The following is a 26,569-nucleotide window of genomic DNA, read 5'->3' on the forward strand; positions in this document are numbered from 1 at the left end:
CATGCAATCCTGAAGACACTGGAGCAGATGAAGGGCAATCAATGTTTCCTCTACTTTAATTTATGAGTGCCCAGACCATTCAGCAAATGTTTCCAGCTGGCATAATGAAAGAAAAATACAAGATGCCCTTCACTTACTAGAATGACAAAGGAAGTAAATATCATTCTGCTGGATACTGGACCATGTAGGACCCTATGGAAATGAACAAGATGACTTGACAGCCATGAACTTTACAATGAAATAGTGTCCTAACATGTGCTGTGGTCATGGGTCTTACAATCTCTTTGTTGAGGGGGAAAATTATGTGTCAAGGGGATAATGAGTGGCCAGGGCTACAAAATAACAAACTACAGCAGTTAAAACCAATAATTTTTCTATAATGAACATCCTTCCAGACACACACATGGAAAGAAGTTGCTTTAAAGCAGTTAGTAATATCTGTTTCACTGTCCTCGGCAGACATCGCCTTAGTTGAGGGTACCCATCAGTCAGTGTAGTGGCACCACCATTTAAGATAGGAAAGTTAGATTCAGTGCAATATTTCTCAGCACACAAGTTACAGCCAGGTGTGGGCCTGTTGACAGTAAGTTACACTGACCAGCAGTTGCAAAGTAGAATGGAGGCCACAGGACAGTCGAACCACTGAAAAGAGTAAATGCAGCAGTTTGCATGGCGCAAGTTACAGGCAGAAGGGGCCCACTTCCCCAACCTAGGTGTTATGAGTACATGACTCGGCAGCATGTTAGCGAAACAGAGGCGCACAGCTGCATATAAATAGGTGCCGGTTTTCTAATGAGGGGGGATTAAAATGTGGCAGCTATCCTGAACGGCGGGGCATGTCACACCACCGGCTACACGCAAAAGCAGATGGGCACCTACATTTCAGTCCATGGTGGGTCGCTGGTTCGAGCCTCTGAGGCAAACATGGGGTCCCTTAGCCAGCCAGTGGCGGGCCACTCGATGGCTCGCTGCCGCGGGCAGTCTTGTTGGCTCCCAACACGCGCCAGAGGCATCCCAAGGCGAGGGCTGCAGATTTGGCTGTCGAATCACAGGCACTTGTCACCCGTGATCTTAACCACAACGGCAAAGATGCACACAGCCGGCCACTGAGTCGGCTGCGGGCGCATCCTGACGTCATCAAAACTCTGTGGCTGTACATGGCCAGCATGCTGCAGTATGTTGCGCGGGTCACTGAGGTAGCCCTTCTGCGCCAAGCTGTTTTGCAGACAGCGAAGTGGCATCTTCGGTATCATGGGATCCTGTGACATAGACACAGTGTAGCTGGGTATAATAGAACACTTGAAGATCACGGCTGTGTTTTAATACGGCGCATTCTGACAGTTTCCATCCATGTCCTACATTCCTCCACCACACGCCATCATCTACGTCTGGCAGTGACAGCTACAGCCAGTGAGAAGAGCATGGAAAAAGTTTTAAGGTTTTATGCATTACCAGTGCCCCTGTCCAAATTACTGGTTAGATTATTTTAATGTGTCTCTGAGTGTCTGGTTTATTCTTCTTTAGTCAGTGGTAATCTGCAACACTTGTCTGTATCTTGATTTTACTCTTTCAATTGCTTGTCCAGCTCTCTTTTAAATTTTTTAAAACTAAAACTCAGTTTTTATTTAAGCAGCTTTAACATCAAAGTATAGAACAGCAAGAGGCTGTATGTTAACCAACATAACTTTTTTTCTCTAGGGTTGCTTTTTCTATGTTTAGATTGGGGTACAAGTGATCACTTGTACTTGGAGAAAAGCTTTAGCACTTTTATACAGCTAATTTGTGTTGTATTTAGTATTTTCTAGTTTGACTATATATTTTTATTAAGATGTGATAAAATATGCTTGTTTTTATCCTCCATTTCAAGATACTGATGAGCAACTATTTAAGTGTTTTGGACTTACCGAGTCAACAGAAAGTTTTCAGGATGCTTGTAACTGAGTTTTAGAAGATGCTGTTGAGAAAAGGGGCACGCATCCATTTTAATATCATTGATATTAGTATTTTGTGTGTTATATAGCTCAAAGTGTTTTCTCATCTCCTCCACGGTGACTGGTTGGCCTGTTTTTTAGTGTGATAAACCACATACTTGTCAGAAGTTTACCACTTTAACAGTAGTTTTGTTCTTTTATAAACATGCAATGGATCAAACTTATTCATTTATTCCTCCCTAATATGCAGTTTGGATCATATTTCTGCTTGTATAATATTTTACTGAATTGTTCATCATTGCTTTTGTAGCATCAGACCCACTTATTTGCTAGTTTCTTAACAATGAAGAGGAAGGCTATGAACTGGCCCCAGTTTCTGGAAGCAAGTATGACAGGTAATGTTAGTGTTGGTATTGGCATTGGTATGGGATGTGAGGGTCAGCTCTTGCTGCAGGTATGTCCTCAAGGGGCAGCCTTTATTACTCTCATAAATTTTATTGCGATGTAACATTCATAATAAAATGCTGATTAGTCAAAACCATTTCACATAGCAATAATTTGAATTGTTGTTCATAATCGTTAGTCATTTAACTTCTATCTGTGGACTTTCTGGTGTTAAAGAGGAAATGCTGTGAGTAGCCTATCCTGAGCCATTAGTAGAACAGTCTATGTTGGAACTGAACTGGATTTGGAGGGCTGGTTCTTGTTGCACTTCTGGCTCTGAGTTGTTCTTTTTTGCCCTACCAAAATTGTACCATTCAAAAATTTGTTCTTTTTCCAGTATTATAAGGACCTGCCTAAGTTTACTTTCAGCAGGTACACTTAGCACACTATCCCAGTAATTGGAAGTGCAGATCAAAACCTCAGTGGTGTTATAGTTCACGTGATGGCCAGAATTGAGGCAATGTTCTGCGATCACTGATTTGCATGGCTCTTTTGTGTGTAAAGCTTGCATTCCACCCAGTGGTCTTCAACTATCCTGGTAGTCCAACCAGTGTATGCTAAGCTGCAACTGCAAGTGATACAATAAACACCTGCCTTGCGTAGCATTAGATAATCCTTCACAGACCCTTAAAGACCCCTGATCTTTCAGGGAGATTGGAAAACTCACTCTTAAAGACATGACCCATCTCCTTCAAAACGCTTCCTGCATATCGAAAGAAAGCTATTCACTTAGAAGCCTTATTCTCAGTCTTCTCATCCTCTGGACTTACTGTGAGTTGGTGGTGCAAAGTGCATCTTATGTGTCATTCACTGTATCCACTCTGGCCAAAATCGCAATGTATGTGAAGTAATTCAGCTGGCAGACTTGGAGAGGCAGAGAAGGCATGAGCCATGCACACCAAGGTATGAAGTATTGCCTCAGATTGAACCAAATACTGTCATGTGTCAGCACTGAGGTACAAATCAGTATGAGTAAGCTTTGTATAAATTGCATGCTGTAGTGTCCCATCACCCTCCTGATCAACACATCAAGAAAGGGGAGACAGCCATTCTCAGCTCCATCACAAAGCAAATGATGTAGTGGACAGGCTTGAGGTGTTCCAAAAGGATGTGCAAATTCTCGCTTCTGTGACACCAGATAACATTTGTCATTAACATACATAAAAAGAAAGATTCAATGGTTTGTTGCTCAGAAGTTTCTGTATAAAGATTAGCCCCTATGAGGGACAAGGAACTTTCCATAACCACATCATCAATCTGGTTATTAAATAAAAAGTATGTGGATATTAACACAAATTGCAACAAATTAGTCAGATAGTTGACACACACAGCCACAACAACTCAGGCATTGGAGCATGAGTGAAAAGAGATACTACATCAAAACTCTAAAACATCTTAATTTTTAAGGCTTTTCATTACATGAGGAGGTATTGATTCACGCACAATCACAGTGGAAATGTCTGCTAAAATATTTTAAGCTTTCAGAGAGTATTCTTCTTCTTGTTATTCCATCTTGGTATTATCCTTGCAGTTGGCATCGAAAATCTAAAGTGTTCATGACCTTCTCTACAACACTGCAAAAAAGTGTAGCAAGATGCTATATATTATATGTAGGAGCACCTTTTCAGTTGGCAGTAAACCAAAAAAGGGTGTTCTCTTTGTGGATTTTGATAATGACATATGGAAATGAAATGAGCGTTTGGCGTCATTGGCTGGGAGGCCCCTTTCGGGGCAGGTCCGGCCCCCTTCGTGCAGGTCTTATTACACTCGACACCACATTGGGCGACCTGTGCGCCGAATGGGGATAAAATGATGATGAAGACAACACAACACCCAGTCCCTGAGCGGAGAAAATCTCCGACCCAGCCAGCCGTGTATCGAACCCGGGCCCATAGGACAGCAATCAGTCACGCTAACCACTCAGCTATCGGGGCGGACATAATGACATATAATCTGTACAGTAGACTGATTTTGGTTTTAATACTTTCTGTAATCATCATCATCATCCCCCCCCCCCCCTTCTAGATCCAGACTAATTGGAAACCTCATTTTGCTGCTGCTCACCAGTATGCAGAATTTCATTTCTGTGGCCTATTGCATCAAAAACCTTCACTGTGTTGTATTGAAATTAGTCTCACTGATACGTCTGTAGATGATGCACCTTTATCCACACTTAAGGAAAGTTTGAATTTTTCACTGACTCCCAGTTGTTTGCCCATCATTGACTTTATTAGTTACGTTGACCAGACAGTTTTTAATTTACTTTAGGGCACTACTAAGAGTGTAGGTGGTAAGCATATGGAGTTCTGAGTGGGACAAATCTGCCCAAGAGCGTCAGCTCATTATCAGAGAAGTCATTCTTGTATTCTTGTAGGGAAGATCATAATACAGTTTTGTTACTTGCTGATAACAGCAGTGTCACTGGTTCTGGATAAATGGGGCTATATTAAAAATATAGGGTTTGTTAAGCCATACGGCTGACCCCAAGTTCAGATACCAAAAAAAAAAAAAGGGGTGGGTGCGGGTGGAAATAAGAACCAACACACTCCATAAAAAAATCTCCCTGTTACAAGAAACCATTAAAAGTCATACTCCTCATTTTCCATTCCTCTGTAGGTAATACATATTTCACAAAACCCATTATGAGAGTGTCCATCTTGGGCCTGTCATTTACTGCTCAGCATCCTGCTAAACTTCCAACTATTGGGGCAGTGTTGCAAGGGAACGCATTGAAATTAATATGCTACATGCCTTTCTAAAGAGGGACAGAAGAGTTTGTTTGAATTCTTTATATGACCTTGCTCCTTTTCTAGTGAAACAGTATACTGTTAAATGCAACTTACACGCACATGACCACTGTCTCTGGCTGCTGGCGCCAGACTGCAAGCAACTATGCATGATGGGAGAAGTAATGTGGGTGGTGGTTAGATTAGATTAGATTAGATTAATACTAGTTCCATGGATCATGAATACGATATTTCGTAATGATGTGGAACGAGTCAAATTTTCCAATACATGACATAATGAAGTTAATTTAACAACTTTTTTATTTTTTGTGTTTTTTTTATTTTTCTTTTTATTTTTTAAATATTTTTTTTTGTTTTTTCTTTTTTTTCTTAATTTATATCTAAAAATTCCTCTATGGAGTAGAAGGAGTTGTCATTCAGAATTCTTTTAATTTCTTCTTAAATACTTCTTGGTTATCTGTCAGACTTTTGATACTATTTGGTAAGTGACCAAAGACTTTAGTGCCAGTATAATTCACCCCTTTCTGTGCCAAAGTTAGATTTAATCTTGAATAGTGAAGATCATCCTTTCTCCTAGTACTGTAGTTATGCACACTGCTATTACTTTTGAATTGGGTTTGGTTGTTAATAACAAATTTCATAAGAGAGTATATATTCTGAGAAGCTACTGTGAATATCCCTAGATCCTTAAATAAATGTCTGCAGGATGATCTTGGGTGGACTCCAGCTATTATTCTGATTACACACTTTTGTGCAATAAATACTTTATTCCTCAGTGATGAATTACCCCAAAATATGATGCCATATGAAAGCAAAGAGTGAAAATAGGCGTAGTAAGCTAATTTACTAAGATGTTTATGACCAAAATTTGCAATGACCCTTATTGCATAAGTAGCTGAACTCAAACGTTTCAGCAGATCACCAATGTGTTTCTTCCAATTTAATCTCTCATCAATGGACACACCTAAAAATTTGGAATATTCTACCTTAGCTATATGCTTCTGATTAGGGTCTATATTTATTAATGGCGTCATACCATTCATTGTATGGAACTGTATGTACTGTGTCTTATCAAAATTCAGCGAGAGTCCGTTTACAAGGAACCACTTAGTAATTTTCTGAAAGACAGTATTGACAATTTCATCAGTTAATTCTAGTTTGTCGGGTGTGATTACTATACTTGTATCATCAGCAAAGAGAACTAACTTTGCCTCTTCATGAATATAGAATGGCAAGTCATTAATATATATTAAGAACAACAAAGGACCCAAGACTGACTCTTGTGGAACCCCATTCTTGATAGTTCCCCAGTTTGAGGAATGTGCTGATTTTTGCATATTATGAGAACTACTTATTTCAACTTTCTGCACTCTTCCAGTTAGGTACGAATTAAACCATTTGTGCACTGTCCCACTCATACCACAATACTTGAGCTTGTCTAGCAGAATTTCATAATTTACACAATCAAAAGCCTTTGAGAGATCACTAAAAATCCCAATGGGTGGTGTTCGGTTATTCAGATCATTCAAAATTTGATTGGTGGAAGCATATATGGCATTTTCTGTTGGAAAAACCTTTCTGGAAACCAAACAGGGTAAGGAGGAGGCTGAGACGGGGAGGGGGGGGGGGGGGGGGGGGAAGACCAGGGTATGGATGGAGGAAGGTAAAGTGCTGATTGTGGGAGCATACAGGGGGGAGAGGATAGGGCAGCTAGGAGCAGTCGGCAAGCTAGACAGAGGGTTGGGGGAGAGAAAAAGGAGTGAAAAGACTTTGGCTGCGCTTGTGGAATAGAAAGCTGTGGAGGGAAAACAGGAAAGGGAATATGTGGGTGAAGGACAATGACTAATGAAGGTTAAGGCCAGAAGGGCTATGACAACATCGGATATATTGCAAGGAGAGTTCCCACCTGCACAATCCAGTTGCTCGCAGTCTGGCCCTGGCAGCCAGAGACAATGGTTTTTTGTGTGTGTGTGTGTGTGTGTGTGTGTGTGTGTGTGTGTGTGTGTGTGTGTTTTATTTATTTATTTATTTATTTATATCAGAAGGCCTCCTGGCCGAAAGCTTACATGTTTAGTACTGTTTTGTTGCAACTGTCTGCAACTCAACACTCAACATCTCCACTATACATGGAGTAGCAATCTATCCTTTTCATAATAGTGTGATTATTCAATCCTGGATTTTCCATTGTTTGAGCATGTGGATAAAGTAAGACCAAGTCCTTCATATACTGATAAGCAAAAACATTTTAACATCCTGGATAGTAGCATGTTGGTCCACCTGTAGTATACATTACAGCAGCTATTCTACATGCCATGGATTCAACATGTTGTGACATGTTTATAAAGGTATGTGACACCTGATGTCTACACACAAGTCACGCAGTTCCTGTAAGTTACGGGCCTATGGTTTTAGGAATGTGGAGCTGATACTTAATAACATCCCAGATGTGTTTCATGTGCTTGATGATGATGTTGGATGAACACGGGTACATGTAGTCTTCATTTGCTGTGGAGCCCCATGTTCAACAATGTGCACTGAACGGTGTGCTCTGAAATACTTGTACCTGCACCAGCATTCTGTCAATAGATTGCTGCATATACTGTTTTCAGAGTGACCACATTCTGTGGTAAGATGTGGATTGTTCAATGCATTGTCACCTGATTGTAGTTTCACTGCCCTTCACTCAATTTCCATAGATGCTTACGACAGTAGCGTGCAAACCGCCAATCATCTTCACTGTTTCTGAGACATTCGTCCCAGGCACTTTTGTCAAAGTCCCTTAGGCCAGTGGATTCCCCGTTTGCAGATTCTATTGTCACTAAAATTATCCCCATTCATTTCTGTTCCTCTTAACTTTTCTTTTTTGTCATTTGCCCATAATGTCACCAGGTGGCATTCAATGTCATGGTGAACAGTAGTCATAAGTTTAGCTCATCAGTGTACAGGCCACTAGAGTTTACTGTTGGTACATCCTGGGGATAATTACTACTGTTGTTGACAGTGGGTGGTCTGTCTGTTCGCATTACATGGCTTGTGAGCCTTGCTCACCATTAGTTTGTATTGCAGATCATCAATAAATTAGGATCTAGTTTCTTTATTGAAAATTACGAGGGGTCTCTTTGACAAAAATGTTCAAGTTTTGGTTAATGTATCTGGCAACATTCCTGTGAGTTCTTCAGAAAGACTTTAGAAAGTGTCTGACGTGTGTCCATGGCTCTTTTCTCAAGATGATTTCTTAAGAGGAACAACTTGGTTCATCACAATACATAATTTGTATTCAGTAAGGACACTGATAACTCTGCTGAATGCCCTAAAATTAATGTCAGCTGAAGCACCATATAGCATTTGCTAAGACTGGTGCCACAGGCTGCATGGATTCGATGTCAAGTGAATAGTAAGCATTCATGAGAATGATATTTTGGAATTCAGATCCAACAGTTCTGAGTTGTGCAAGTGCCCCCTTCTGTTTTGACATTATCACTGCTTCTGGTCAGACATTACAAGCAACATCTTCTCTGATTACACAGCAACCACAATTAACACCATTGTTGCACATGCAGTATCAACAAGTGCCACGGTCCCTGACGGGTGTTCACTTGAAGATGGGTTTATGAGCTTGACTACTGCTCACAAGGCTTCCTCTTGTTAACAGCACTATGCAGCTTACTTCTGAATGACACAACTGGAGGTATGAATTTTCATACAATTACCAGATTGCATTACAGTCGGAGAAGTCTGTAAATGTTACTGAAATTTTCTTTTGTGTGTGTGTGTGTGTGTGTGTGTGTGTGTGTGTGTGTGTGTGTGCGCGTGTGTATGTGCGCATGTCCTCTATTTTTGACAAAGGCCACATTGGCCAAAAGATTATTTGTGACAGTCTTTTTGTTGTCCCTATCTGCGACTCAGCATCTCCGCTATACGGTGAGTAGGAATTTTCCTTTTTATATTATTTGTTCCATTCCATCTTGGATTTTCCATTGTTTCACTTTTTATTTTCTGTATTTGTGAGTTGCCAACCAAGATTTTTGCAGTTTTTCTATTCATTCATTTCTTTTGTTGTCGTCTTCAGTCTGAAACCTGGTTTGATGCAGCTGTCCACAGCAGTCTGTTGTGTGCAAGCCTCTTCATTTCCAAATAATTACTGCGACATATATCCATTTGAACCTACTTACTTCCCTCCTGTACCAAAATGACAATTCCTTGATGCATCAGAATGGTCCCTATCAGCTGATCTCTTCTTTTAGTCAAGTTATCACAAATTTATTCTCTCTCCAGATTGATTCACTACCTCCTCATTAGTTATGTGATCTATCCACCTAATCTTCAATGTTCATCTGTAGCAACACTTTCCAAAGGATTCTATTGTCTTCTTGTCTGAACCGCTTATCATCCATGTTTCACTTCTGTACATGGCTACACTCCAAGAAATGCATTCAGAAAAGGTTTCCTAGCACTTTAATTCATTCATATTCAGTGTTAACAAATTCCTCTTTTTGAAAAATGCATATCCTGCTGTAACCTGCATTACATTATCCTTGTTTCACTTTTGTTTATACATTGCTGTCTTAACTCAGTTACAATGTCATTGACAAACCTTAAAGGTTTTATTTCTTCTCTTCAAAGTTAATTTCTTTTCCAAATTTCTCTGTTGTTGCCTTTTCTTCTGGTACAATGTACAGATTGTATAACATCACTGGTATGCTGCTGCACTGTCTCAAATCACTTCTCAGCTGCTTTTCTTCTATGTCCTTCAAGTCTAATAACTGCAATCTGGTTTCTATGTAAACTGTTTATATCATTTCATACTGTGTATTTTATTTGTGCTACCTTCATAATTTCAAGGAGTATATTGCAGTCAACACTGTCAAAAGCTTTAAGTCTACAACTGCTTGTCCATGGTGATGACGATTTTACTGGTGCTCCAAGAAGCAGACAAAACAAGCACTAGAAGAAAGATATTCATTTATCTTTGATCGCTGCCAACATTAAGTTGCCCCTAGATGTGAAGTATTACTGTACACATAAGGGAAACAGTGCCATCACTGCAGCAGGTAGCTGATGCTTACTTCCCCTACCCCTCCTCTCTCCTCAGCAGTCAGACTGCTGGGACAAGGTGTGCCATTCTCAACAGCAACCGTGTGAATCATATATGTATTGTGGATGAAAAATAAGATTGCCCTTCTTTAATATACGTCCTAAGATAAGTTGTGGGGTCAGCATTGCCTCCAGAACCCAAACTGATCTTCTCCAAGGTCAGGTTCTGCCGATCTTTCCATTCTTCTTTAAATAATTCACATCATATTGAACACGGTGTTGAAGCTGTATGTCATCAAATCATCCAAAGAATAGATATGAGGCTGAGAGCAGTTACAGAGGAGTCAGTGCCTGTTGTGAAATTGAAATAGTGACTAGGATTTTGATGTGAACTATGAATTGAGCTATAGGATTATAAATTTTCTTGCCGTTTTCTCTGTTATTTCTCAACACGTGTAGTGTAAAATGTGCAATGCAGACATAATAATTACTGCTTGTCCAAAGTGCCCAGAAGTTTTTATACTAAGTAATAAGTTTGTATGGAATGCATATGAAATCAACTGTTGAATTGTCCTAGCAGTGCACCTGCTTGGAGTATAGCTGAACAGAATTTTAAAGTTTTGTACATTCATGAAATTGTCACTAGCAACATTTCTATCATTCTGTGTTAAACTAGTGCATACGATTTCGATTGCTAGAGCAGCAGTACAACACACTAGTCCTGGGATATCAGAATAATGATAAAAGTTTTCTAAAAGTAGAATTTTCTTTATTAGTTGATGTCTATGACATTTTAAAACTTAAGACTCATTTTTCTTGGAATACAGATTTTTCAAAATGGCATGAAGCGTAACTTCAGCAGTTTTCAAACTTTGTATTTCAAAATTTAATCACAGCTTTGAAATAATGTTCACAAGTTAACTACTTAGGGGATTTTCAGGTAGTTAATTTAAACAGTGTTTATTAACAAATGTCTGTCCTTTTTTTGGTGAAAATAGAACATTATTCAAAAACTCACCAAATACACAAAAATCAATATTTTTAAAATACGCTACATGGTTCATTACCTACACTCGTGTAGATTATATTTCTTTTCTTTCTTTTGTGATTCAAATTGGCACCAGTTATAGTGCTTGTCACAGTTTGCCTCAAATGCATCATGCCTTGGGATGATTGCTACAGTATCGTTATTTTGTAATATTTTCTGCCAAAAAAATTTTTTTTAGTATTTGTAAAAGCTCAGCGACTAATCCAAGTATTGTTTCTCAATCACCTTTCCTTCTGCCCCCCCCCCCCCCATTACACACACACACACACACACACACACACACACACACAAACAGTCAAGGAAGCTCCCTTTTAAAAGGCTGTTACATTGGTGTTACCCTTTAAGCTGATACATAATATTGACATCTGTGTGAGGATGACACTTTGCAGATATTCCATGTACCAATTTTGAGCAGTTGCCATGTGTAACCAGCAGATGAGAGAGATATTTGTTTAAATAGTGTATTTTTTAAAGTATAAAGATTTGTGTGACAGTGGATGTTACAGCAGTCATGACTGTTTTGTGTACATGCAAACCATTTCTGAATGATCACAAATGATGATAATACTGTAATTGAAAAGTAAACTAAAGCTCACTGATAATTCTTCTCCATAATTGTTTTGTACAGGTAGTGCATCACACCAATAAACCACATTGGCGTCGCTTTTCAATTCCTGTAAGACAGCTTTGCAATGGTGATTATGACCGCAACATAAAAGTCGCATGTTATCATTCAAGTTCATATGGAGGGGATGACTCACTTGTTGGGGAGTGTAATGTTACCTTGCGAACACTATCTTCAGGTCCTTCCAGCAATACAAAGCTCCAGCTTATTCATCCTGAGAAGGTAAAGTGACAATCCTGAGAAGGTAAAGTGACAAAAATGTGAATTTTTTAAAAGAAAAATACAAAGTGTAAACAGAATGCAGCAATACATATTTTCAGTCTTCACTGGAAATTAAGCTAGCAGTAAGGTGTTAGATTAGAGATATTTTGAAAGATTTTATTATTTTTCGTGAAAGATTTTTATTGAGTTTTGTATATCATTAATTTGTTCAAACTACTAAATTGAAATAAAACTGGATCTCACATATAAAATGAAACTGCCAAGAAATATCATTTCTTAGGTAAATTGTAGCCTAACTCAAGATTATTATTCACCATATGAATCTCATCTATCATCATTACAGATGTCTAATCACATTCATCTGTGTTTAGTATGGTGTCTGCATTGTATGTTGTCTGTGGCTTTTCTTAAAACATGTTTCTTGTACTCTGTCAGTCCAAAACGTTTTGAGATTGGATTAATAAAAAACAGAGAGAAGTTCAGATAGTGATTTTAATGCTTCAGGTGTTCTACATAGTCTGCCTCCACTTGAGTGAAACACATAGCATGTTCATACAACCACGTGAAACTGTCAGAAAAGTCCTTCCTAAATTATTGTTCAGCTTGCATGTCACTGGCTTAAATGTCGAGATTTGACGCTTCTTGTAAATTCTTATTTTTGAGGATTGAAAAAAGTCACTTAGTGCCAAACTGGATGTAAATGAAGGGTGATTAAGAACTAGCACTTGTTTTTTCACTAGGAAGTGCACTTAACCTGCAGTGCTGTAAGCGTGTGCATTGTTATGCAGCAAGAAGACATCTCATCCCTTCCACTGTTGCGGATGAATGCTCTAAAGCCTCTTGCTCATCTGGTCCATTGAACCGAAATAATACTTAAAATTTACAGTGGTGCTGGTAGTAACAAATTGCCTATGGCTAATGCTGTGCGTGTCAATGAAAGGCAGTGGGCATTGTCTTCACTTCTTATTTTGTCCTTCCCCACTTCTTCAGTCTTTGCACATCATCAGAGACACAATCTGTTCTGTTTCATTTTGTGGTAGGTTTGTAACAACAATTATCCATGTTTTTCATTTCAATCAAGATGTGGCAGGCATCAACAGGTTGTTTGTGTTCTAGAGTCAAGCTGCGCAGGACAAACTTTGCATGCACTTTTCTCTTCTTCAAAACATTCTGGAGAATATCTTGAACTATTTGTTGAGACATTTTCAGTTCTCCGGTGATAGCTCTGCACGAGGAATTGCTACCAGTTTCCAAAAGATCATGAATTTTCTAATGTTTCAGTCAGATAAATTTGAGGAGGAATCCCCTGACCTCTCTCAATCCTGAAGCTATACCTGTCCTCCTTCAAAATGTTTAAGCCACTCACTCTTTCTTCGGTCAAACAATTATTGCCATAAGCTGTTTTCATCCACTTATGTGTTGTTGTAGCAGTTTACTGAGTAAAATGTGAAATCAAATAACTATGCACTGTTCCATTGTGATTTGTGACACAAGAAGTTGGCACACTATGGCCGTATGCCTACTACGTAACGGTGCCTGCTTACAACTGACTGGCCAAATGAGTATTTGTTGCTTACAGTTGTTAGTTAAAACTGCTGCCATACATTGTTTGTATGCCAGGAATAAAATCAGTCTCTGAGCTTTTTGGATGGACAGTATATGTTTGATTTTACAAATCTCTCTCATATTATTCTCTATTAGTCTGTTGAGACAGTTGTTATCATGTTCACAATTTGTAAAGAATATAGACTGATACTATTGTAGTGTTTGTTTTAAATTTTGCCATAGCCTTCCTTTACCTTCGACAACAATCTTAATTGCCTTTTCTCCAGAGTTCATAATTTTGATATTGTATATCTGTTATATTTTTTGTCGTACAGTAACTAGCTAATCCAGAGTGAAACGTAACATGTTACTTGAATGTTTATTCTTGTAGATAAATTCCGCAATATTAAACAGTTAATATATTTATTGTTTTGTGCAGATTTTAGAAAGATGCAAAATATTTTCAGTGTTTTTTTAAAAACCTAATTCTGTCTTGATAACGATTATAATTCTGCTTTGATTATAATTCTGTCTTGATTATCATTCATAGAAGAGAAAACCATCCTATAGAAATTCTGGTGAAATTTGGTTAGACAATTTTGAGACAAGGAAGATATATTCTTTCATGGACTACATTAAGGGAGGTACTCAGCTTCATTGCTCCATTGCTATTGATTTCACAGGTATTAAATATGTTTTACTTTGTGTACTCAATACTTAATCAGTATTTGCACCATAACTAAAACTGTATCACATTTCAGCTTCTAATGGCAATCCACTTGCACCTGAGTCACTGCATTTTATTGGTCCACATCCAAATATGTATGAGCAAGCAATACAATCAGTTGGAACGATAATCCAGGATTATGACACTGACAAATTGTTTCCTGTACTTGGATTTGGAGCTCGTTTACCTCCTGATGGCAGAGTATCACATGAGTTCTTTGTCAACATGAACCCAACTAATCCATATTGTGATAGAATTGCAGGTACTGTTAATACAAACTGTATTGCACATTTTATTTCATTTTTTTAAATTTTTTTTTAATATTACCACATCTTCATTTCACCATATTGATCTCTAAGTGTTAACATGATATAACAATTGATTTGAGTTACACTAATGAACCAAGTGTGTTTAATTTGGTGTTTGCATTGCTATTCATTTTATTTGAAGATTCCCGTTGATAACCAAGTAGTAAAGTAAAAGTTTCAGTAATGTTGTTTTTCAGTGTGTATTGGTTTTAGTGTACCTATGTTTATGATTGTGACTATTTTCCTGGGATTCAGCCATGTCAAGTATGTATAGCTGAGTATTTTATGTTGTTGTTGTTGTCATCAGAGTTGGCGATTGCAGAGGCACTGCTGATGAACACCCAAAAATTAATTGCAGCTCTCCTGGCTTTCAGAATAATATGTCCCTGTTTCAAAGAGGAAAGAAAAATGTGTTAGGAGAGTTTGGACAGGGAAGAGAGAATGAGCAGGAAGTCGTTCAAAACGCACAGCTGGCTGGCAGGCAGGCAGGCACTGAAAATAATCTCGGCCTATGGGTCCAGGGGTTAGAATAGGCCCAAGGTATTCCTGCCTGTCGTAAGAGGCGACTAAAAGGAGTCTCCCTGGCCAACCATGTGAAGCTTACTCGCCCCAGTACCACATATGTACGAGAGTTGATGGGGAATCTTTCATGTCCATGAAGCCTCAGTTTTTTGTGGAGCATTGGGAGGACAAGTTTGGGGAGGTGGAGAGCTTGTCCAAAATGTGCTCCGGTCAGTCTTGATGAAAACAGTATCAGCTGCCCAGTCATGGGCATTACTCGCTTGTGACAAGTTGGGAGATGTTTCTGTTACCATCATGCCTCATAAGAGGTTAAATATGGTCCAGGGTGCTATGTTCCACAGGGACCTTCTTTCTGTGTCAATTGCAAAGAGCATCATTCACTTTGTTCTCCAGACTGCAGGATTTCACAGAAAGAGAGGAAAATCATGGAATATAAGACCTACACTGAGGCTTAGAGGAAAATTGAGCGCCTACATCCTGTGGCTATGACCACCTCTTACACTGCCGCTATGAGAATAGTTGTCGCCCCAGTTCTTCGCAATCCTGTCATCTCTCAGAAGCAGAAGACAATACCTGTCCCCTTGACAGTGGGGGACACTTCCCTCCCTGTTGCTCCTGCACGACCTACTTTGGCAGCAACACCCACCAACCATCAGGGATATCAGTCCCCACTTCTGAATCGGAGAAGCCTAAGTCTTCCTCAGCTTCTCTTGCTAGGAACGGGTCCCTTGGGTCATTCCCTTCCCAGGTTTCTGCTAGTGGGAAAGACTACACCTGTCAGTGGCTGAAGATCCCAAAAGCAACTGGTCGTAGGACTTCACGCTCAACCTCAGTGCTGGAGACTGTATCATTGAAGTCTTCCCAGCCAGGGAAACTCGAGGAGCAGCGAGAGACATCGAAAAAGGTCGCCAGGATCGAGGGAATTCTGGTGGCACCCACACCACCACCACTACTACAAGCTCTGTGCCTGCGAATGTGGTGGAGATTCTGCCGTCTGCTGAGGACCTAGGTCTTGCTGGACTCTAAGACACAATGGATATAGACTGCTCAGGCAAAACGTCGGTGGCAGCAGGTGACCCTGAGGTGTAAACTGCCCCATTCAATGTTCCATGTCTTCCCAGTCTCACAATATCATCCTCCAGTGGATTTGTGGCGGTTTTTCTATCGCCTGGCTGAGCTACAGCAACTGTAAAGCTTTACACATGCTTTCTGCATTGCCCTCCAGGAAACCTGGTTCCTGGCAATGCGGACCTCTGCCCTCTGTGGCTATAAGGGATACTACAGGAACTGTAGCAACTGTAATAGTGTGTCAGATGGAGTTTGCGTTTATGTCCTAAACTCAGTCTGTAGTGAAACTGTACCCCTTCAAACCCCTCTTGAAGCTGTGGCTGTCTGGATACGGATAACACAGGAAATAACTGTGTGCAATGTATATCTTCCTCCGGATCTTGCAGTACCCCTGAATGTATTAGCTGCACTGATTGATCAACTCCCTAAACCTTTCCTACTTCTGGGAGATTTTAAGGCCCATAACCCCTTGTGGGGTGGCACTGTGCTTACTGGCAGAGGCAGAGATGTCGAAACTTTACTGTCTCAGTTTGACCTCTACCTCTTAAATACTGGGGCCGCCACACATTTCAGTGTGGCTCATGTTAGTTACTCGGCCATTGATTTATCAATTTTGTAGCCCAGGACTTCTCCCATCTATCCACTGAAGAACACATGACAACCTGTGTGGTAGTGACCACTTCCTCATCCTTCTGTCACTGCCCCAGCGTCAGGCCCATGGACGCCTGCTCATGTGGGCTTTAAGCAAGGCGGACTGGGAAACTTTCACCTCTGCTTTCCCCAATGAATCTCCACCACACAAGAACATCGATGTGCTGGTTGAGCAGGTGACTACAACAACTATTTCTGTGGCAGAAAACGCAATCCCTTGCTCTGTAGTGTGTCTCCGATGAAAGGCAGTCTCTTTGTGGTCCCCGGAAGTCGCTGAAGCAATTAAGGAGTGTAGGCGAGCTCTACAGCAGCATAAGTGGCACCCCACCCTAGAGCACCTCGTAGCATTTAAATGGCTCCATGCCCGCGTTTGCCAACTTATCAAATGACGGAAGCAGGAGTCTTGGGAAAGATATGTCTCAACCACTGGGTGCCATACATCACCTTTTCAAGCCTGGGCAAAGATCTAATGTGTTTTCGAGTACCAGACCCCAACAGGTGTTACTGGAGTTAACATAAATGGCATGTTATCTACTAATGCAAACGCGATTGCCGAGCACTTTGCTGAGCACTATGCTCGAGCCTCTGCATCGGAGAATTACCCCCCAGCCTTTGGCACTCTCAAAACGGCGGCTGGAAGGAAATATCCTGTCATTCACTACACACCACAGTGAATCCTAAAATGCCCTATTTACGGAGTGGGAGCTCCACAGTGCCCTTGCACATTGCCCCGACACAGCTCCTGGGCCGGATCGGACTCAGTCAGATGATTAAACATCTCTCATCTGACTGCAAGCAACATCTCCTAGACATCTTCAACCGGATCTGATGCGATGGTGTCTTTCCGTCACAATGACAGGAGAGCAACCATCATTCTGGTGCTCAAACCTGGTAAAAACCAGCGTGATGTGGATTGTTATCGGCCCATCAGCCTCACAACGTTATTCGTAAGCTGCTGGAACGTATGGTGTGTCGGTGGTTGGGTTGGGTCATGGAGTCACGTGGCCTACTAGCTCTGTCAGGGCGGCTTCCACCAGGGTTACTGTACCACTGATAATCTTGTGTCCCTCAAGTCTGCCATCCGAATAGCCTTTTCCAGATTCCAACACCTGGTTGCCGTCTTTTTTGGTTTAGGAAAAGCATGTGACATGGCGTGGCAACATCATATCCTTGCCACATTATACAAGTGGGGTCTCAGAGGCCCGCTCCCGATTTTTATCCAAAATTTCCTGTCGCTTCGTACTTTCCGTGTCCAAGTTGATGCCTCCCATAGTATCCCCATATCCAGGAAAATGGGGTCCCTTAGGGCTCTTTATTGAGTGTCTCTCTCTTTTTAGTGGCCATTAGTAGTCTAGCAGCAACTGTAGGGCTGTCTGTCCCACCTTCACTGTTTGCAGATGACTTGTGCATCCCGTACTGCTCCACCAGTACTGGTGTTGCTGAACGGCACCTACAGGGAGCTATCCACAAGTCGCAATCGTTGGCTCTAGCCCATGGTTTCCAGTTTTCAGCCTCAAAGTCGTTTGTTATGCACTTCCATCGACGTCATACCGTTCATCCAGAACCAGAACTTTACCTCAATGAGGATCCATTTACTGTAGTGGAGACGTATCGATTCTTAGGACTGGTTTTCGACACCCAGTTGACTTGGCTTCGTCAGCTTAAGTGGAAGTGCTGGCAGCACCTCAATGCCCTCTGCTGCCAGAGGAACACAAACTGGGTTGCAGATTGCTCTAAGCTGCTGCAGCTCTACAGAGCCCTTGTTCAATACCGCCTCGACTTGGGAATCTGGTTTATGTCTTGGCGGCGCCCTCAACATTGTGTTTACTCGACCGAGTGCACCACTGTGGCATTCACCTAGCGACAGGAGCTTTTAGAACAAGTCCAGGGACCAGCATCCTTACAGAGGCTGGAGTCCCTCCATTGCAGGTTAGGCATGCACAGTTGCTGACCAGTTATGTTGCACATGTTTGTAGTTCTCCTGTGCATCCGAATCACCATCTCCTTTCCCCACCCATGGCGGTTCATCTCCCGCATCGACGGCACAGGTCAAGGCTTACAATTGCAGTTAGTGTCCAATCCCTTCTTTCTGATCTGGAGTCCTTACCTTTACCACCTATGCTTCAGGTCCATTCACGTACATCTCCATGGTGTACAGCTAGGCTGCAGCTTCGCCTGGACATTTCACATGGCTCTAAGGTCTAATAACCCCACGGCTCTCTGCTGTCACTTCCTCTTGATTCTTGACATGTACCGAGGCCACAAACTAGTTTACACAGACAGCTCAGTGGCTGATGGTCATGGAGGATGTATTGCACAGCTTTCCTTGCCAAATGGCTGCAGTGTTTTCCTTGCAGAGCTGGAAGCCATATATCGTGCTCTTGAGCACATCCGTTTATGCCCTGGGGAGTCGTTTCTTCTGTGTACCGACTCCTTAAGCAGCCTACAAACTATTGACCAGTGCTACCCTCGTCATCTTTTGTAGCGACCATCCAGGAGTCCATCTGTGCCCTGGACAAGTCCGGTTGTTCAGTGGTGTTTGTTTGGATCCCACGTCATTTCAGAATCCCAGGCAATGAAATTGCTGATAGGCTGGCCAGAGAGGCTATGTGGAAACCGCTTATGGAGATCGGCTTCTCCGCAGCTGACCTGCGTGCAGTATTGCGCCACAAGGTTTTGTGGTTTTGGGAGACGTAGTGGCATAACCTCAACATGCACAACAAACTGTGTGCCATTAAGGAGAGTACGAATGTGTGACAGTCCTCCATGCGGGCCTCTGGCACGGACTCTGTGGTTCTCTGCCGGCTCCACATTCGCCATGCTTGGATGACACACGGCTACCTCCTGCGCCGTGATAACCCACCTCAGTGTCAGTGCGGCACCTGGCTGACAGTGACCCATATCTTGGTGAGCTGTCCTTTTTTGGCTGCCCTACGACGGACTATTCAGTTACCGGACTCGTTGCCATTAATTTTAGCTGACAACGCCTCATCAGCTGATTTAGTGTTAAGTTTTATATGTGACTGTGGGTTTTATCATTCTTTACAAGTTTTAGTGTATGTCCTTTGTCACTTTGTGTTCTCCACTCTAATGCTTTTAGGGTGGATGTTTTAATGTGTTGCAGAGTGGCTGGCTTTCCTTTTATTCTTGTGGTTGGCCAGCCAGAGTCATCTGCTCTCTTTTATTTACCCCTTCTACCTGTTTCTTGCTTCTCTCTGGGTTTTCTTTTTCTGTTTTGTCCTCTTTTCTTCTTTGCCTTGTGTAACTATTTTACAGGGAACAAGGGACCGATGCCCTCATAGTTTGTTCCATTTCCTCACCTCTTTTAAACCAACCAACCAAAATCATCATCTGAAGTCTTCTTCTTCTTCTTCTTCTTCTTCCTCTTCATCATCATTGTTGTAATCTTCACATATAAGATGGCAAGAGCAAAGAGCATTACTTATGCCACACTCTAGACCATGGCTGTTTTATGCACTGACACACTTGTTTGATTATAGGTTGTTTTAAAGCTCTCTTCAACTAGAGGGGTCTGACATATGCGAGCAAAGATTTAGTCAGAGTGAATTCCACTCCTTACCACGATGGAAGCAGTAGTGGTGCAAGTGCAGACTATCCTAGCCGTCACAACTTGTGACATTTATTTACTTCCAGGCAGGCACTAAACTTCTTGAGATACCCACCTTAATACAGCAGTTACCCCTCCTCCTCCTCCCCCCCCCCCCCCCCCCACCTCCTTTTCTACTACTTGATCATTTCAGTGCGCACCACCCTCTGCAGAGAAGTAATGCTTTGTCTGCTATTGACCTTCTGACTGACCAGCTGCTTTCCACTCTCAGTATGCATAGGCAGTGGTGGTACTCGTGCTCACTTCAATGCCACTAATGGCACCTTTATAGTTTTTGGCCATTACATTCTCTGCCGCCAATCTTGTGGCTTCGTGACATTGGTCACTACACTATGTTCTTTGTGACAGTGACCACTTTCCAGTGATCATGTCACTTCCTTATCACCGTCTGATGGACCAATTACCATGATGGATGCTTTGGGGAGCTAACTGGCAGTTACATACGTCTGCTCTCACCTTTACCCCCTCTCTGTTAAATTGTATCAACAAGGTTGTGGGAGACCTCTCCAACATGACCACTGTACTGCAGGAACTGCTATTCCTATTTTCACAGGTATGCTCTGTCAGCAGCCAATCCTGTTGTTGTTGTTGTTATTGTTGTTGGGGTTTTCAGTCCTGAGACTGGTTTGAAGCAGCTCTCGATGCTACTCTATCCTGTGCAAGCTTCTTCATCTCCCAGTAACTACTGCAACCTACAGCACAAACAGCCGGTGTTCTCAGTACTTTAATACATCAAGCGCATGTAGTATCAGATGATGAAAACCTCCGTGCAGAATTAGAACACTTGGAGAAGATTTTTAAAGAGAATGACTACACTTCACGCCAAATAAGGAAGGCCATGCGCAACTGTCATAACGAGAAGGACTGAGGACGCTGATGACGACTTCAAATCAACTGTGTTCCTTCCATACACCGGGAATGTGTCGTCGAAAATAGGCCGATTACTGAAGAAAAATAAAATCAAGGTTATCTTCCGTCCACCAGCAAAGGAACGGGCCCTGGTTAGATCCCTTAAAGACGATTTACAACTGAAGAAAGCAGGCGTCTATAAAATTCCCTGTGAATGTGTCTCTGCGTATATTGGCCAGACGACAAGAACTGTCCATGAACGATGTACACAACATGAAAGATACAACCGTCTGCGGCAACCGTCAAAATCGGCAGTAGCAGAGCACTGTATTTCTTTGGGACATTCAATGGAATACAATGGAACAAAAATTTTAGCTCCGGTTTCCGGATTTTGGGATTCCGTAGTCAAAGAATCAGTGGAAATATGTCTTGCTGATAATCTTATAAATCGTGACAACGGCTTTCAGCTGGATAAAAATTGGAATCCAGTGATTAAAATTATACAATCACAATGGAATCGACAGCGTCATTCGATACTCAATGACTATATGATCTTTTACTTTCACCACTGAGGGCAGCACGTACAACTTCGCTATGCCACACATGTCAACTCCTGACACATGCGCTGTAGGATGCCAGTACATTTCGCATGCATGAGATTCGGCATAAACCTGGGCTCTTCAGTAGTTGTGTACTCAACTGATGACGGCCGGGCGTCTCTGGGACGAAATATCGTGACAGAATGTCGACGGGATCCGGCTGCATACCCGGAAATTATTAGAAGAAGAAATACGCCGGGAAAATTTCAGAAGTCACATTATATATCTTGCTCACCAGGTGGTAGAGTTTTGTCAGGACTGGCTCTCCCAAGGCTGTCAGTAGTTCTAATGGAATGTTGTCTACTCCCGGGGCCTTGTTTCAACTCGGGTCTTTCAGTGCTCTGTCAAACTCTTCACGTAGTATCATATTTACCATTTCATCTACATCCTCTTCCATTTCCATAATACTGCCCTCAAGAACATCGCCCTTCTATAGACCCTCTATATCAGGCTGTTCCAGCTCGTGAGCTCCGTTGTGAGCCGTGGAGCGCTCCCTGCTCCAGGGAGCCGTGTCGCTCGCTGTGACCAGTCAAGTGGGCCGGCACGTGGCATGGCTGGCTGAGGCAGGCGGCAAGGCAAGCGTTTTGATGTGCCAGCTGCGTCTTACAAGATGGACAACCTCACACTCTTAGCTGCTAAGACGTGGTGACGTGCTACACCAGGAAATACGATCTTCAGGAAATAAATAAGAAACAAATGTTTTACAAGAAATTGCATACTAAATTTATTGGGCCTCTATAGTTGAAATTTTCTTTTCATTGCAAGATCGGAAATATCGGGCGTCAAAGTGTTCGCAGCGTTAATGCGGAGGATGGCCTTCATTGTTGCATCCTGAGGAAGCGATCGTTCCTTACTTTATAACTGTTTTCATTGCTCAGAAAAGCTGCTCACATCAGAATGTAGATCCAAACATGCACATGATCTGAGCGGCATTGTTGTGAAGTTTGAGAAATGTTTTTTTCTGTAATGAACACTACCATCGTGACAAATACAACGTGTTATAGTACCTCTCTTTCAACAAAGTTGAATTTTGGAAATCAGTAATCTCCAATTGAAGTGACGATAACAAGTCATCGGTGGAAACTGAAAAAGGAGTGCTGAACACCTTAAGTTCCATTTCCAAACTAGTGAGGTCTCGGAATCGTGTTTCAAACGACGTGATGAGCTGCTTTAAGTTTGCTTGGTAATCGCCGAAAGTAGTACCTTCAGGTAGTTTTAAATAAGCAAGATGATTGAAGAACATTAGATGTCCATTACTCATTTGCCTCTCAAATAAACGTAACTTTTCCATGAACACTTTGATCTGGTCGTGCATGTCAACGATTAGCTGCCCTTTGCCCTGCAATGACAGATTTAAATTATTCAGATGCATAGTTATGTCAGCTAGGAACACCAGGTCTGATATCCATTTTATATCTTTCAGACAACGCATTTGTTCCTCTTTCATTTCGAGAAAAGAGGTATTTCCTCACTAATGGCAAAGAAAACATCAAGAACTTTTCCCCAACTCAGCCAACGAACTGTACTGTGGTAAGATATATCCCCATACTCCGCTTCCACATCTTTCAGGAATCCTTTGACACCGCACAAAACTCACACACTTCACAACATCTTTCATTACGCCACCTAGCTCTACTGTTTCAGCACACAGTGCCTCTTCGTGAATATAACAATGAAGAGTCAAAATGTCTTTCCCGAATTCGTCCCTGAGTTTATTTTTCAAACGAGAAGCAAAACCTTGGTGACGCCCGATCATTTGTGGTGCACCGTCTGTCGCTACACAATGGAGCTTACCCCACGGCAAATTCATATTGCCACTGTTTCACAAACAGCTTCAAAAATGTCACGTCCTGTTGCGGTGTAATCGAGTGGTACCACATCCAAGAGCTCTTAGTTACTTGCAGCTCCATGTCGACACCACGCACAAAGACTGCAAGCTGAGCACAGTCCGATATGTCGGTGCTTTCGTCAAGCGCTAACGAAAATGCAACAACGCTCTCCGCCTTTTTCCTGAGCTGTGTCTCTAAATCCGCCGCCATGTCCAGGATTCGACGAGACATTGTTTGCTTCAACAGGCAAACCCCTTGAATTGCCTGCACCTCCCTTGCACTGCTACCATGCACGATTTTACGAGTGGTCCCACCGAAAACGGTTTGCCGCTCGTCGCAGTGATGTGAGCGACCCTGTAGCTTGCTCGAATTGCAGATTCAGTAGTGTTTTCTCCGCTCTCATTCACCTGAAAATTATAAACGCATTACAGAACGCGAACCATGTTGCATGTTTTGATACCCTCCATATTACGAATCCGTTTTTAAACATACGTCTACTGGTATGTCGTTCTTAAGCTTGGCTACCAGTTCTCTGCGTGCAACGCCTTCTGTATATTGTACCTCTTCGCAGAATTAAATACTTTATGACATACAAAACACTGCGGTCGACCATCTCTCTCAATGAATAGAAAGGTATCCTCCAATAGAGGTACAGAGCTCCCGCGGCTAGTCATAGCTGTCATTGAGAACGGATTATTACGGCTGCATGCGGCCAAGGGGCAGCGAGTTCGCTTTCCCCCTCCACGCGGGCTCCGAGCTGTCGCAGTGAGCGCTCCGGCTCCCTGGAGCTCTGTTGGAACAGCCTGCTCTATATACTCTTTCCACCTTTCTGCTTTCACTTCTTTGCTTAGAACTGGGTTTCCATCTGAGCTCTTGATATTCATACAAGTGGTTCTCTTTTTTCTCCAAAGGTCTCTTTAATTTTCCTGTAGGCAGTATCTATCTTACCCCTGGCGAGATAGGCCTCTACATCCTTACATTTGTCATCTAGCCAACCCTGCTTAGCCATTTTGCACTTCCTGTTGATCTCATTTTTAAGACATTTGTATTCCTTTTTGCCTGCTTCATTTATGCATTTTTATATTTTCTCCTTTCATCAGTTAAGTTATTGTTCTTTTGTTACCCAAGGATTTCTAGTAGCCCTCGTATTTTACCTATTTGATCTTCTGCTGCCTTCACTATTTCACCCCTCAAAGCTACCCATTCTTCTTCTACTGTATTTCTTTCCCCCATTCGTGTCAATTGTTCCCTTATGCTCTCCCTGAAGCTCTGTACAACCTCTGGTTAAGTCAGTTTATCCAGGTCCCATCTCCTTGAATTCCCACCTTTTTGCAGTTTCTTCAGTTTTAATCTACAGTTCATAACCAATAGATTGTGGTCAGAATCCACATCTGCCCCTGGAAATGTCTTACAATTTAAAACCTGGTTCCTAAATCTCTGTCTTACCATTATATAATCGATCTGAAACCTGTCAGAGTCTCCAGGATGTTTCCATGTATACAACCATCTTTTATGATTCTTGAACCAAGTGTTAGCTATGATTAAGTTGTGCTCTGTGCAAAATTCCACCAGGCGGCTTCCTCTTTCATTTCTTCCCCCCAATCCATATTCACCTACTACGTTTCCTTCTCTCCCTCTCCCTTTTCCTACTACCGTATTCGGCACCCATGACTATTAAATTTTCATCTCCCTTCACTATCTGAATAATTTCTTTTATCTATTCATACATTTCATCAATTTCTTCGTCAGCTGCAGAGCTAGTTGGCATATAAACTTGTACTACTATGGTAGGTGTGGGCCTCGTATCTATCTTGGCCACAATAATGCGTTCACTATGTTGTTTGTAGTAGCTTACCTGCACTCCTATTTTTTTATTCATTATTAAACCTGCTCCTGCATTACACCTATTTGATTTTGTATTTATAACCCTGTATTCGCCTGACCAAAAGTCTTGTTCCTCCTGCCATTGAACTTCACTAATTCCCACTATATCTAACTTTAACCTATTCATTTCCCTTTTTAAATTTTCTAACCTACCTGCACGATTAAGGGATCTGACGCTCCACACTCCGATCCGTAGAACGCCAGTTTTCTTTCTCCTGATAACTACGTCCTCTTGAGTAGTCTCCGCCCAGAGATCCGAATGGGGGACTATTTTCCCTCCGGAATATTTTACGCAAGAGGACGCCATCATCATTTAACCATACAGTAAAGCTGCATGCACTCAGGAAAAATTATGGCTGAAGTTTCCCTTGCTTTCAGCCGTTCGCAGTACCAACACAGCAAGGCCGTTTTGGTTAGTGTTGCAAGGCCAGATCAGTCAATCATCCAGACTGTTGCCCCTGCAACTACTGAAAAGGCTGCTGCCCCTATTCAGGAACCACACATTTGTCTGGCCTCTCAACAGATACCCCTCCATTGTGGATGCACCTACAGTACGGCTATCTGTATCGCTAAGGCACGCAATCCTCCCCACCAATGACCAGGTCCATGGTTCATGGGGGGGCAGCCAATCCTATGGTGTACAAAATACATTGCCAGAGCTATTTACGATCGTCATAGAGCCTTGCGACTTCTCGAGCGGCATCATTCATACATCACCATCATCACTTTTCATCAACTCCACACTAAGGCTCACTATCTAATTAATCTGTTCCATTCCACTCTTGGTCAATACCCTGTCCACCTATTCCGTGGTCCTAAAGTTTCAGTTGTCCCTCTGACCTCTGGCCGTCTGTTCCTTGAAGTTCTCCGAGAATAGCAGTGCTACCATCATATACAGTGATGGATCT

The 26,569-nt window shown here is 41.9% G+C and overlaps 1 protein-coding gene across 1 annotated transcript in view; it reads left to right on the top strand.

The window, feature by feature from the left end:
* LOC124612443 (copine-8-like) overlaps nucleotides 1–26,569 on the top strand; it is a 154,073-nt gene that overhangs the window by 112,137 nt on the left and 15,367 nt on the right. Inside the window, exons 4-6 of the mRNA XM_047140661.1 lie at nucleotides 11,833–12,051; nucleotides 14,147–14,279; nucleotides 14,358–14,585. Coding sequence (XP_046996617.1) covers nucleotides 11,833–12,051; nucleotides 14,147–14,279; nucleotides 14,358–14,585 — 580 coding nt within the window. The remainder of the gene's footprint in view (nucleotides 1–11,832; nucleotides 12,052–14,146; nucleotides 14,280–14,357; nucleotides 14,586–26,569) is intronic.

This window comes from Schistocerca americana, chromosome 4 (genome assembly GCF_021461395.2).
Source record: "Schistocerca americana isolate TAMUIC-IGC-003095 chromosome 4, iqSchAmer2.1, whole genome shotgun sequence".
In the NCBI taxonomy this organism is placed as follows: Eukaryota; Metazoa; Arthropoda; class Insecta; order Orthoptera; family Acrididae; genus Schistocerca; species Schistocerca americana.